This window comes from Talpa europaea, assembly GCF_964194135.1.
Source record: "Talpa europaea genome assembly, chromosome: 16".
Lineage (NCBI taxonomy): Eukaryota > Metazoa > Chordata > Mammalia > Eulipotyphla > Talpidae > Talpa > Talpa europaea.
In genome coordinates, this window is record NC_140084.1 from 44451983 (window position 1) to 44464477 (window position 12495).

Here is a 12495-nt window from a genome sequence, read left to right on the forward strand (position 1 = left end):
TCGAGTTCTGGGCCAGGAAAATCTTGACTCCGAGGGCCAAGCTGCTCCCTAACCCTGAGCCTGCATTTCACCCTCCATTTTGAGTAACTGGAGACTCGCTCCAGCCCCACTGCCAGTGAGTGTACAGGCAAGGTCAAAGCTCAGCTCTCTCCACAGGCTTCACACCCATTAAAGAGAGAGCAAAATCAAGCCCTCAAGGGGGAAAGCGGGAGGATGTGGACTCCTCAGTCCTTGCGGGCAGCCGACCAAGTAAAAGGGTCCCAGAGAGAGCAGATGGCACCCAGCTCCTACCCTGCTGTGTGGCTTCTGGCAGGAAAAGCAGGCTTCGATCCCCTCTCCCTGCAGGACCTGGCATGGTCCGCGCCCCCACCCGCCCGCCCATGCCTCACCTTCCCCATCTGCTAGTGGGGGTCTGACATCAGTGCTGTGATGCCCACTGAGATGACACCTTTAGGTCACACGCCTGGGTGGGAAAATGGCTGTCACTGTTTATTGGTTTTATTCCACAGTGACACCCCCAAGTTCACCACGGAGGTCAGGCCTGGGCTGTGGGTAAAAACTGCCCTGAAACCTTCCCCTGCCCCCTCCTTCTTCCTCCCTGGCGACCTGGTTCTTCTCCGGGCACCGAATCCGGCTGGCCCCGGGCACAAAGAAGGTTAGGCAGCGCCCCAGGAGGCCTGGCCAGGTCGTGGCCCCTGGCCCAAGCCTGCCACACCTGTTCAGGTACCCAAATGGGGCCCCAGATCCTGGGTGACTCGATCCCTCCAAATTCAGGTGATCTCCCCCGGCTCCAAATCACCAAACCCTCCCAGATCCCTCGCCAGACAGAGCCAAGCCCCAACCAGGAAGGGTCTCGGAACTGGACGCCAGCGCCGCTGTCTCCAAGACCGGCTTGGGGGCCGAAGATGGTGCTGACCGGGTGCGGCTGGCTCCTCCTCAGTGGTGAGCCGGGGAATGGAGCCCCCCAGAACCTCAGCCTCCACTAAGGCCTGGGAAGGGAGGGGATCCCCAAACCAGGGAAAGAGAAGGTGAGGGCCGAGGTCCAGCATGCTGGGGAGGGAGAGCGGCTGGCATTACCCAGGCCATCTGCCCCTCCAAGAGGCGCCAGTGATGGGGGTGAGCAGGGCCAGCCACCCGAAGAGGTTTGCAGGGAGGAGATTTTCTAAGGCTGGGGTATGAGAAAGGGGCGCCTCATGCAGGCAGCAAGCCCTCACTGAGCTGGGCAGCTTGATCACAGAGGATTCCACCCCTCTCGAAGGATGTGGCTGTGGCAGATGCCTTCTCAGCCTCAGCCTCCCTATCCATGAAATGGGCCTGACGCACCAAGTCCCTCACAGGTCACTAGAAGCAGCTTTTCTTAGAAGCTATTTTCAACGCTTTCTGGGTGTAACCACCACCCTGCCAGGGCCCACTCATGGCCCCCACTTCACAAATGAGAAAACTGGTCAGCGTCACACAGCCAGAAAGTGGCAGGGTGGAACACTAGACCCCAAAACCTCCCTCCTCACCCTGCTCTACCAGCCTGGAAAGTACTAGAAACCAGGCTGGGCATGTAAGGACTTCTTCCATGAGAACCAACATGGCCACCCATTCCGGGGGACACACGCTAGTCAAACCCAAACAGCCCTGACCAGCTAGTCCAGTCCAGCTGCTGGGTTGTGAAGAAAAGGGGTGGAGTGTATTCAGCAGGTGCCTAAGGTCGGCTGTGGTTCTGCAGCAGCAGCAGAGAAGCAGAGGAGGAAAGTTGGGGGCGGGGGCTGGGGACGGGGTGGGCATGAGAGGCCCTGACCTCTAATGTGCAAAAGTAAAATTCACTGGGCTGGATGAACCAACTTGACCTTGTAAGACCCAGTTTGGGAAAATCTTTTGTGTCCAGTGAAATCTCCAGGATCCCTAGGCCAAGTGTGAGCTCCGGGTTTGCCCTGAGCTGTGTGCTGGAAACTGGACACTCTCCTCAGCATGCACCTCTCCCCAGGACCCAGGCACCGTGCCTGACTCAGCTTACTGAGCACTTACTATATGCCAGGAGCCAAGTCTCCTCCTCCCTCACATGAGGGGGATCGGTGGGGCCAGCTTCATCCATCCCTCCTTTTCCTCAGCCGCCTTCCTGGGCACAAGGGCCGAGATCTCTATCACCCCCGAGCCTGCCAAGCCAGCCGAGGGGGACAATGTCACCCTGGTCGTCCACGGGCTGTCAGGGGAGCTGCTTGCCTACAACTGGTATGCAGGACCCACACTCAGCCTGGCCTACCTAGTGGTCAGCTACATCGTGAGCACGGGCGACGAGACCCCTGGCCCGAAGCACACCGGGCAGGAGGCAGTGCGCCCCGACGCCAGCCTGGACATCCAGGGCGCCCTGTCCAGGCACTCGGGCATCTACATCCTGCAGACTCTCAACAGGCAGTTTCAGACGGAGGTGGGCTACGGACACTTACGGGTCTATGGTGAGACACCCCCCAGACACCCCTCTACCCCAATGGGGCCGCCCCACTTCCTTCTCAATCCCTCTTTAAAAAAAGGGACAGAGAGAGAGAAATGTAAAATATTTAAAACCATTTCCCCCCCTTCAAAAAAAAAATACTAAAAATAGCATTAAAATAGTCACCTCCTTCAGGATGACTTCCCAGATTAGACCTGCCTGCTAACCCCTTCTTCACCCCTCTAGCTGGGGGTGCCAGAGCACCACCAGGACCCTGCCTACCCCTGGCCTGGGGAGGGGAAGTCCCTGGGAGCAGGCGGTGCCCGGCCCCCTCCCCCTCTGTCTCTTGCCCACAGAGATCCTGGCCCCGCCTGTGATCATGGCCAACAGCACAGAGCTGGTGGAGCGTCGAGACACCCTGCACCTGGTATGCAGCAGCCCCAGCCCTGCTGAGGTCCGCTGGTTCCTCAATGGTGACGCCCTGCCCATCGCCGTCCGCCTCGGCCTGTCCCCAGACAGCCGGGTGCTGACCCGGCACGGAATTCGAAGGGAAGAGGCAGGAGCGTACCAGTGTGAGGTCTGGAACCCAGTCAGTGTCAGCCGCAGCGAGCCCATCAACCTGACCGTGTACTGTGAGTCCTCCTGGCCCCGGCAGAGATGCCCAATCGCCGGACCTCATAGGTGGGGAAACTGAGGACAGACGAGGGTGCCCAAGGACACCCAGGGAGTGAGTAGGCCACGCTGGGCTAGGAACCGGGATCCCGCTTCAGATGCTCTTGACCCATCTCTGAAGGACCGAGACCCACCTTAGAAGTGGAATAATCCTTTGGTTTGGAGCAATAGCTGTAGGGAAGGGAGGCGGGAAGGGAGTGGTGGGAAGTGGGGAGAGAGTTGCTGATAAAATAAAAAAACAGAACCCAAGTATGGAGTCATTCCCAGGGGCCGCAGATCTGCAGTATGGAATCCGGGAAAACCAACCGCCAAGGTACACGAGTGCCAGCGATGTAGAAAACCTTAGAGCCTAGAATCTTCCCATCGGGGAATTCTAGATTTCAGAAGTGCTGAATTCTAGACTCTGAGAATCCTAGAAACCCTAGAAGCGGAAATTTTTATTGTTAGAGTGAAATTCGAAAATCTTAGAGCCACCTGATTCTAGAACCTTAGAAACCATGATGCCTAGAAGCTTAGCATTCTAGATTCTAGAAACATCGACTTGGAGCCTTAGAATCTAGACACGGAATGGCTATCAGAAACCACTCCTTAAGCTGCTGCTGCTGCTGCTTCTCCTTCTCTTTCTTCATCATCTTTTTAAACGGAGCCATCGATTTCAAACATCTTGAAATTTTGTCTGGCTCAACGCCCTCCTTTGATAAGCGAAAGCAGAGCCCCTAAAGCAAAAAAAAAGGGGGGGGGGATGGAGGTGGGATTCAAAAAGGCCAAGGCTTTCTCCCTCCACTCGGCCCAGATACCCCCAGGCACCCAGTCCGGTGGAGAGAAAGCCAGGCGCCCCCCTCAGCAGCCCTCTCCCCCTACTGCCCCTGCAGTTGGCCCAGAACGGGTGGCCATCCTCCAGGACTCCACCACCCGCACCGGCTGCACCATCAGACTCGACTTCAACACATCCCTCACCCTGTGGTGCGCATCTCGGTCCTGCCCAGAGCCAGAATATGTGTGGGCCTTCAACGGGCGGGCCCTAAAGAACGGCCTGGACCACCTCAACATCAGCAGTATGACGGCCGCCCAGGAGGGCACGTACACATGCATTGCTAAGAACCCCAAGACCCTGCTTTCTGGATCCGCCTCAGTGGTAGTCAAGCTCTCTGGTGAGCAGCCCCCAGCCTGGTCCCTCCCCACAGAGGCCCTATTGGACTGTGAAGGTTTGGCTGCCCCCCCCCACCCGCATACACAGTGGAGCCACCGTTTGTCCAACCGATGATTGGAAAGTTCGAGATTGTCAGCCCTTCACTGGCCAGGTGACAAGGTAGCATATTGGGTGGATGCCTCTTCATCCAGAAGAGGAGACAGCTCCTACCTTGACACCTGGAAACACAGGTCAAGTCACACTCTTCCCTGAGGGGTGGCAAAGTGAAGTGTGGGCCACGGGTCCCACGTTGTGGGGCAGCAGCGTGGAAAAGCATTCAGAGGCCCCTTCATGTGGGGGCGCCCCTGTTCTAATTTTATCAGCTGGACCCACGACAGCTGCACTTGTGTGCAGCCGACTCAATTATCCAGTATCTGGCCCAGATTACAGAGCACATGTCTCTCTCTCTCTCTCTCTCTCTCTCTCTCTCTCTCTCTCTCTCTCTCTCTCTCTCTCACACACACACACACACACAGAGAGAGAGAGAGAAAATCAGACCAGTTGTTGGTAAATGGAAAAACCCCAGCAGAGAGGCACTGTTTCCCGCCTCTGTCCTTAAAAGACCTGGGGGCTGGAGGTAGTGGAGGCGCATCTGGTGTTTTCACAGGCATCAGGAACCTCAGGGGACATTTTCTCATCGCCCTGGGGATGGTGGCTTTGAGCAGGAGGGCCTCATTCATTCTGCCTCGGTTTCTTCCCAAGGGGCCGCCATCCCCTGGGGACAGAGGGCACAGCCCTTCCCTGCCTCCCTCCTCTCCTCCCTCCCTCCCTCTCCCGTCCCTCCTTCCTACGAACAGGCTGGGTCTCATCCAAAGGGTGGATACTCTTTCACCCAAAGCAGAAATGACATCCCCCGGGTAAGTGAAACTCCTACCCCACCCACCTGGGATCTTGGCAGCGGGTCCTGGCAGGAGACAGGGGGTGGACTTAGCCCTGTCTGTGCAGATCAAGATGGGGGGTGGGGTGTCCTAGGCATTCGGGCCTGTGCAGGGAGTGGCACTGCACCCCCGAGGGTCTGCTGAACTGTGGCCAGTGCCAAGGGAGAGACAAGGAAAGGGAGACACCCTGCCCTGACCCGGGGAGATTGCTCTGATGGAGGAGACATGGCTTCCGCCTGGCAGAGGTGGCCCCGCCACAGGGAAGCATGGCCTGTCCCAGGGAAGAGGCCGTACCTCATCTCCATGGCCTCTGAGCAGGGATGGCGCCTGACATCCGCCCTCAGCCAGCGCCTAGCCCGATGGAGGAGACCCCGCCCAGCCCAGGAGTTTCCATTCTGACTGGGGAGACGTGGTCTTAAGAAGACATGGACTTTTTTTCATAATTCCTAGTCTGATGGGGGAGACGGTACCCACCTTTGCAGTACTCCCAATCTGATGGGGGAGTACAGGTCCCCCCTCCTTTCTAGGAATCCCCAGTCTGATGGGTAGACGTGGATCCATCTACTTCTGCGGTCACCAGCGTTATTGGAAGGGCCCAGCCCCAAAATCTGAAATTTCCAACCAGATGCAGGAGACATGACCCCAGGCCTTTCTTGGCAATCCTTCAATCTGATGGGGACTATAGTGCCCATATACTGAGGCCTCTGGGTTTGACAAAAAAGTCACGGCCTGGGTATACGCTCCCAACGATCGATGGGGGAGACCTGGCTCCCATATTTTGGGAATCTGATGGAGGAGACATGATCCGACTTTCTAGGACCTTCCAGTGCAAGGGGAGAGACATGCCCCAAAGTCTAGGAGATTCCAGGTGGGGGTGAGATAGACCCCACCCTCTAGGGTCTCCCAATCTGATGGGGGAAGACACAGCTCCCTAGTAGACGTAGTTGGCCACAAAACCCGCCTCCACTGCCGCACAAAGTCATCTCCTTCCCAGCACCCACCTGGGGAAGCACCGGCCAGTGTGGAGGCACAGAGGGGCTGGCAGGGGGATGGGAGGGGTCACTGTGCCTAGTGCAGGCCCAGCTGACACAGCCCCCCATCACTCTCCCCAGCGGCAGCGGTTGCCATGACCATCGTGCCCGTGCCGACCAAGCCTACGGAGGGCCAGGACGTGATGCTCACCGTCCCAGGTTACCCCAAGGACCTGCTGGTCTATGCGTGGTACCGCGGGCCTGCCTCCGAGCCCAACCGGCTGCTCAGCCAACTGCCATCAGGGAACTGGATCGCAGGCCCCGCGCACACAGGCCGGGAGGTGGGCTTCACCAACTGCTCGCTGCTGGTGCACAAGCTGAACCTCACAGACGCCGGCCGCTACACACTCAAGACCGTCACACTGCAGGGCAAGACGGAGTCTCTGCAAGTGGAGCTGCAGGTGGCCCGTGAGTGTGCGGGACGGGTGGAGGGAGCGTCTTTCAGACAGGGGCTGTTTTCTCCATTGGTCAGGGAACTGGAGGTCAAGGATGGCTATGCCTCCCCCTAAGACTGAAAGAAGGAGACTTGTCTCCTCCATCTGTCTTGGGGGGATCCCCCAAATGGAGCCCACACCTCTTCTGTCAGGCCAGGAGTCACTAGGCCTCCTTCATCAGCCTGAGGGCTCCATGCCTTCTCTCTCATGTAAGAGGTACACCAGACAATGTTTTAAAAGAGGGGGCTTAGTCTGAGGTTGGGGCCTCCTTTTCCCTTTAGACAAGTGGGCCCTAAGACAAGAGATATTGCCTCTTCTATGGGGGAAATGGGCTCATGATGGGAGGTGACCTCCCCCATGGGACTCAAGGCACAAAGCGAAGGTGGAGCAGGTATACCAGGCTGGAAGGGCCTGGCCAACAGGGGCCATATGTCATCCCTTGCATTCTAGTAAGAAGCACAGAACTTCTGCCATCAGAGGGTGGAATTTATCCTTCAAGCTGAACTAGGGATCATCTCCTTCATTAGGATGGAGCTTCCTAGGTGGTGGGAATTATGTCTTCTCCATCAGACTGAGGGCTCCCAGAGTCAGATGTCTCCTCCATCAGACTGGGGGCTCCCAGATTAGAGACCATGTCTTCTCCATCAGACTGGGGGCTCCCAGATCAGAGACCATGTCTTCTCCATCAGACTGGGGGCTCCCAGAGTCAGGGACCAGGTCTCCTCCATCAGATTGGGGGCTCCCAGAGTCAGGGACCAGGTCTCCTCCATCAGGCTGGGGGCTCCCCAGAGTCAGGGACAATGTCTCCTCCATCAGACTGGGGGCTCCCAGATCAGAGACCATGTCTTCTCCATCAGACTGGGGGCTCCCAGAGTCAGGGACCATGTCTCTTCCATCAGGCTGAGGGCTCCCCAGAGTCAGGGACAATGTCTCCTCCATCAGACTGGGGGCTCCCAGAGTTAGAGACCATGTCTCTTCCATCAGACTGGGGGCTCCCAGAGTCAGGGACCAGGTCTCCTCCATTAGACCGGGAGCTCGTAGAGTCGGGGACCAGGTCTCCTCCATCAGACCGGGGGCTCCTGGAGTCTCTCCATCAGACTGTGTATCCCCAGAAGCCTCCGCTCTGAGGCAGGATAGGGTTTCACCCACATGACCAGGCACTCCCAGAAGCCACGTTCCTGATCAGGAGTAGTGTCACCCTTTCTCACACCTGAAGCTTCCAGGATCAGAAGCCCCATCACCACCAGATACCCCCAGACACTCTCCTTTCAGATTACCCCCTGGTTTGCCGGGCAGTGTTGGGGCGAGTGCTGCTCAGTGGCAGCAGGCCACCCCAGGGAAGCCTCGGAATTCCTTTTCAACCTGTCTCTCTTCTCACAGTCAACCTCCCTCCCAGGCAGAGGACCAACGTCACCCTCCAGAACCCGAACCTGGCACAGGCTGAGCGAGGGGCTGGTGGGGCCGCGGGGAGGCCGGGGCGTGGGCAAGGCAATGGGAGGGGCGGGGGCACTGGGAACACAGTCTTTTACCTCCCTGATGGCCTCCTCCGCCCCTGTGCCCCCTCCTCCTCTGCAGTCCTGGGGTAGCAGCGTGGCCCTGGCATCCTGGGCAGAAAAGAGTTCTCTGCGCATCCTCCTGTCTCCGCCCCTGAGCAGAGGATGCTCTCCACCGGAGAGGCCACTGGACCAGACCGAAGTCCTGCTGTTCTGCTTCCCGCCGCCCTAGAGTTCGAGCCCACCGGGTCCTACTCCTCCACCAAGCTGTTGAGCTGTCGGAGAGCCGCAGAGGCCATAAATGTCCCCTTTAACACATGCGCGTCAGCCTCTCCTTCCACCACCGCCAGCCCTGTCACCTCCAGGGGCCACCCCAGTTCCCCTCCTATCCCAAGATTATTCTCACACCCCTGTGTGCATGCGCAGGGATGCCCAGTTTCAGCGCCGCCAGCACCCACTGCTTGATGTTGGGGTCTCAGGCCCTTCCTGTGTCCCCCCAGTTTGTAACTAAGGGCCCAGTTTCCCAGTGAGCCAAAGATTGCCCTTCCCCGGGGCACCAAACAGCTGTGGGGCATGGCCCCTCCTCTCTGCACCCCACTCCATCACCGAGGCCTGGAAGCACAGCTACTTATGCACAGGACTGGGAAAGACCAGATTTCTCAGAGTTTTAGCACCTTCTGCCCCTCCCCTGTTTAACCAGAGATGCCCCTTTATGTCCTCCATGTTTCAGAGATATCTTCCCTACCACCCTGTTTCTCTCTCAAACATCATCTGCAGAACCCTAAAAATATCTCCCTTCTCTAGCCACAAAAAAATACCTCGCGAAGGAATGATTACAATGGGAACAGGGGTGCGGGAGAAGGGGTGGAGAGCTGGAGCCAGAGAGGATGTGTCTTCTAAGTCCTCTTCTTGCAGAGTCTGAGCCTCAAGCCCCACCCAGCCAAGATGCCCCTCTAGAGAGAGACTCTTGGTGTTGATCAGAAGTGGTGATGGCAGATGCCAGGCTTTGGTAGAGAGTGCAGGCTGGGAAGGAAAAACCCACTAGAGAGATTGCCCAGAAATTTTCAAGACAGCCTTCCTGGAGAGGTTGAGTTTGGGTGGTGGGTAGTGAAGACCACCCAGAATGATGGTTATAATAGTTCCGCTATAATCCTACATTTCCCATGAGTCACTACACCCTCAGTTTGCCCATGGTAAAAAAAAAAAAAAGTGGTGGACTTGAAGTAGACTACAGTTTTCCAAGTCATTTTACTAGCTTCAGAGCCCTTTCTTTCTTTTTTAAAGATTTATTTATTTATTTATTTATTTATTTATACAAGCACTGGGTACAGTCAGAGGCACGGGAGGGTGAGAGAATTCACCAGAGCCAGAGCGGAGAGCAGAACAGGCAGACTGACGAAGTACACTGCTGAGGGGAGCAGCGGGTGGCAGGAGAGGTCTGTGCGCCATGTGCGACCCTCCCCAGCAGCCGGGGATCAAACCGGTGCTGCAGAGACTGCGGGAAGCTTTGCAACCCAGCACTCAACTGCTCCTCCACCCGGGAGGCCCCAGAGCCCTTTCTTTAAAGGCAAACTTCCATGGTTGGTCAACATATTCTTTAAAATACCAATACAGTAGGAGTAGATATCAATAAAAAAGCTGTTGTATCCTCCCCCCAAATTTCTACACACTTAAAATAACCCCTTATTTAAATGACACTTGGATTACAAAGGCCATTAAAATGCAAACTATCAAAGAGTATCAAATGACAAGTGAGAACATTCTACGAAGAAGCCTGGGGGGTATGACCAAAAGCCTCCCTTGGATGAGAAATGACAACCTTAAATGCTTCAATTCTTTCATAATACCAAAAAAAAAAAAAAGCTTACCACGAACAAAATAAGCTCCCCCTAAAAAAAAAAAAAACGAAACCCTTAAAAATAAAATTTAAATTAAAAAAAATAATAATAATAAAAACCCTAAAAAAAATGAGAAAAAGTCCACAAGACAAACCAAAGGACAAAAAGCTAAGGAATTAAGAAAGAGGAAGGCAGACATGAAAGCAATATTAAAATTAATCAATGAAACCTAAAACTGGTATGTTGAGAAAGTCAATGTGATAGACAAGGGTGATAAGAGACTAAGATATAAGATTAACAAGAAACTAGTCTGAGGCAGAGTCTCATTTGTGTTAAACGCTTAAACACCTATCAGGCATTTTTGGGAAGGGGGTGTGGCAGGCTCCGCGGCCAGCTCCCCAGCAGCCTCTCCCCCACCCTGCTCCAAGATGGCAGGTACCGCCTTCCACGCAAGAAGCTGACCGCGTCAGATACTCGCTTTCCCAGCCTGCTTTGCGGTTGTGGGCGGTCATGTGATCAACCCTGGCCAATGAGGGAATGGGGAGCAAAAAAGGCCCGCCCACTGACTCCACCCTACCTGAGCGGGGCGTCTGAAAGATCACCGTGGGGTCTGAAAGCTGCTCCCTCTATCAATAGTCTCTATTTCTTTCTCTTTTTTTATAGATTTATTTATTTATGCATACAAGAGCTGGGGTATAGGCCAGAGATGGGGAGTTGGGGGGGTGAGAGGATTCAGGAGGGACAGAGTGGGGAGCAGAACGGGTAGATTGACTGAAATACACTGCAGAGGGGAGCAGGGGGCGAGCCAGGAGAGGTCTGCTGAGCCATGTGGGTTGATCCCTGGCTGGCGGGGGATCGAACTCGGGCTGCAGAGGCTGAGGATTGCTTCATAGTGCGGTGCTTAAACCCTTGCGCCCCAGGAAGGCCCTCAGTAGTCTCTACTGTGTGATTTCCAAGCAGTGGCACAGCTAGAAGAGGAGGATGGATTTAAGCCCATCTTAACCCCACCGCTAGGTAGTCTCAAAACAGGAATAGCGCCCCTGTCCTTACCCACCCCCATCAAGCTCATCAGAGCCAGCAACACATATAGGGCTAGAGCCCAGATGTCAGGACTTGTCTTCAGTGGCTAGAAAGGGAGGCTGGACTTATAATTGAGAGACGGGAATATGTAAGAGTAGCTTATATGGATAGAAATTTATTTATTCCTCACATAAAAATCACCCAGAAGCAGATTGTTCAGAGCTGGAGTGGTGACTCCAGAGAGTCTGGGAGATGCCAGAGTCTGTCATCAGGACACAGCTCTTTCTATCCTTCTGCTCTATCATTCTTACCTCGGGGCTCCCATACTCTCAAATTACCTCATGACCCAATGGCTGCTGGAGCTGCAGCTGCCTCATCATCCAGCCTTCAGACAGAAAGAAATGGGATAAAAGGCAAAAATAGCCCCCAAACCAGTAAACAGATGGTGCCCCTTTTAAGGACCCTTCCCCAAAGTCCCAGCCTACAACTTCCACTTAAATCTGATTGGCCAGTTCTTAATCACATGGTCACTGTGGTTACAAGGGAGGCTGGGAAAAAGTAGTCATTTTTCCTCGGTATGCGCAGCCTCCAATAACGACATCAGGGTCCTGATATCTGGTAAAGCAGGAAGAATGAATGCCAGGTGGCCAGTTGGCAGCCTTTGTCATGCCAGATCTTGGAACACCTGCCTCCCAAGCCGGACACAGTGGCCTTTCTCGCCTAAGCCCAAAGGGCTAGTGCCACAGCCTAAGTGGAAAAGTTTGGGAAAAGACTAGAGTTGTGTTCATTTGGTGTTTGCTTTATGCAATAGAGAATTAGGCCAGTGGGAGGGGCAGAGGGAGGGAGGGAGGGCAGGGCAGGCAACTCAGATTTCTAGGTCAAGCCAGATCCCATGTCCTGAAGCTGGGGACACTCAGATGTCCCCAGCACCAGAATCCTGTCCCTCAGGCATCTCTGGGCTCCCCGGAAACCTCAGCACAGTCCCTTCCCCTTCTTTAAACAGTCCAGGAAAGATCAACAATAGTAACCACAAGTAACAAGAGCGCTGATAACGCTGGCAGTGAGTGTGTCCTTGGTGTGAATTATCTCAACAAAGTCCTGCAACAACCCGTTGGAGCACTGACCGCCAGTTTCCCCATTTTACAGGTGGGAAAACAGTGAGCTGAAAATCTCCAGGCCCCACAGTTCCCATGGCTGACGGTGAGTCCCCTTCATTCTGCAGCAGGGCTGAGTGCCCCACTCCAGGGGTGGTTGAAAAGGTTACCGAGTCAATACAAGAGAAGAATCTAATGCCTAAGTGCTTGATAAGTGTTCTGCTCTCCCCACAAAAGTGTTCCTTTTGGCAACAGGCAGATGGAGAGGCCAAAAATAACCTCTTTTTCTGCAAGGCTTCTTCCTGGACTCACCCCGCTCCACAGGTGGGCCTCATTTTGTGTAACACGTGGTACTCTTGAACCTGTCATCACTGCAAATGGCTCCCAAAAGGAAATAAGTGTGTGTGAGCTTTTAGAATCTTGATAT

The 12495-nt window shown here is 55.0% G+C and overlaps 1 protein-coding gene across 1 annotated transcript; it reads left to right on the plus strand.

Annotated features, from left to right (window-relative positions):
• Positions 1-905: 905 nt before the first annotated feature.
• CEACAM16 (CEA cell adhesion molecule 16, tectorial membrane component) lies at positions 906-6698 on the plus strand (the record flags this gene model as incomplete). The annotated part of the gene is made up of 5 exons (XM_084256943.1): positions 906-942; positions 2100-2444; positions 2776-3051; positions 3964-4242; positions 6271-6698. 5 exons carry the CDS (start codon positions 906-908, stop codon positions 6696-6698), a joined length of 1365 nt encoding a protein of 454 aa, XP_084113069.1.
• Positions 6699-12495: the final 5797 nt, after the last annotated feature.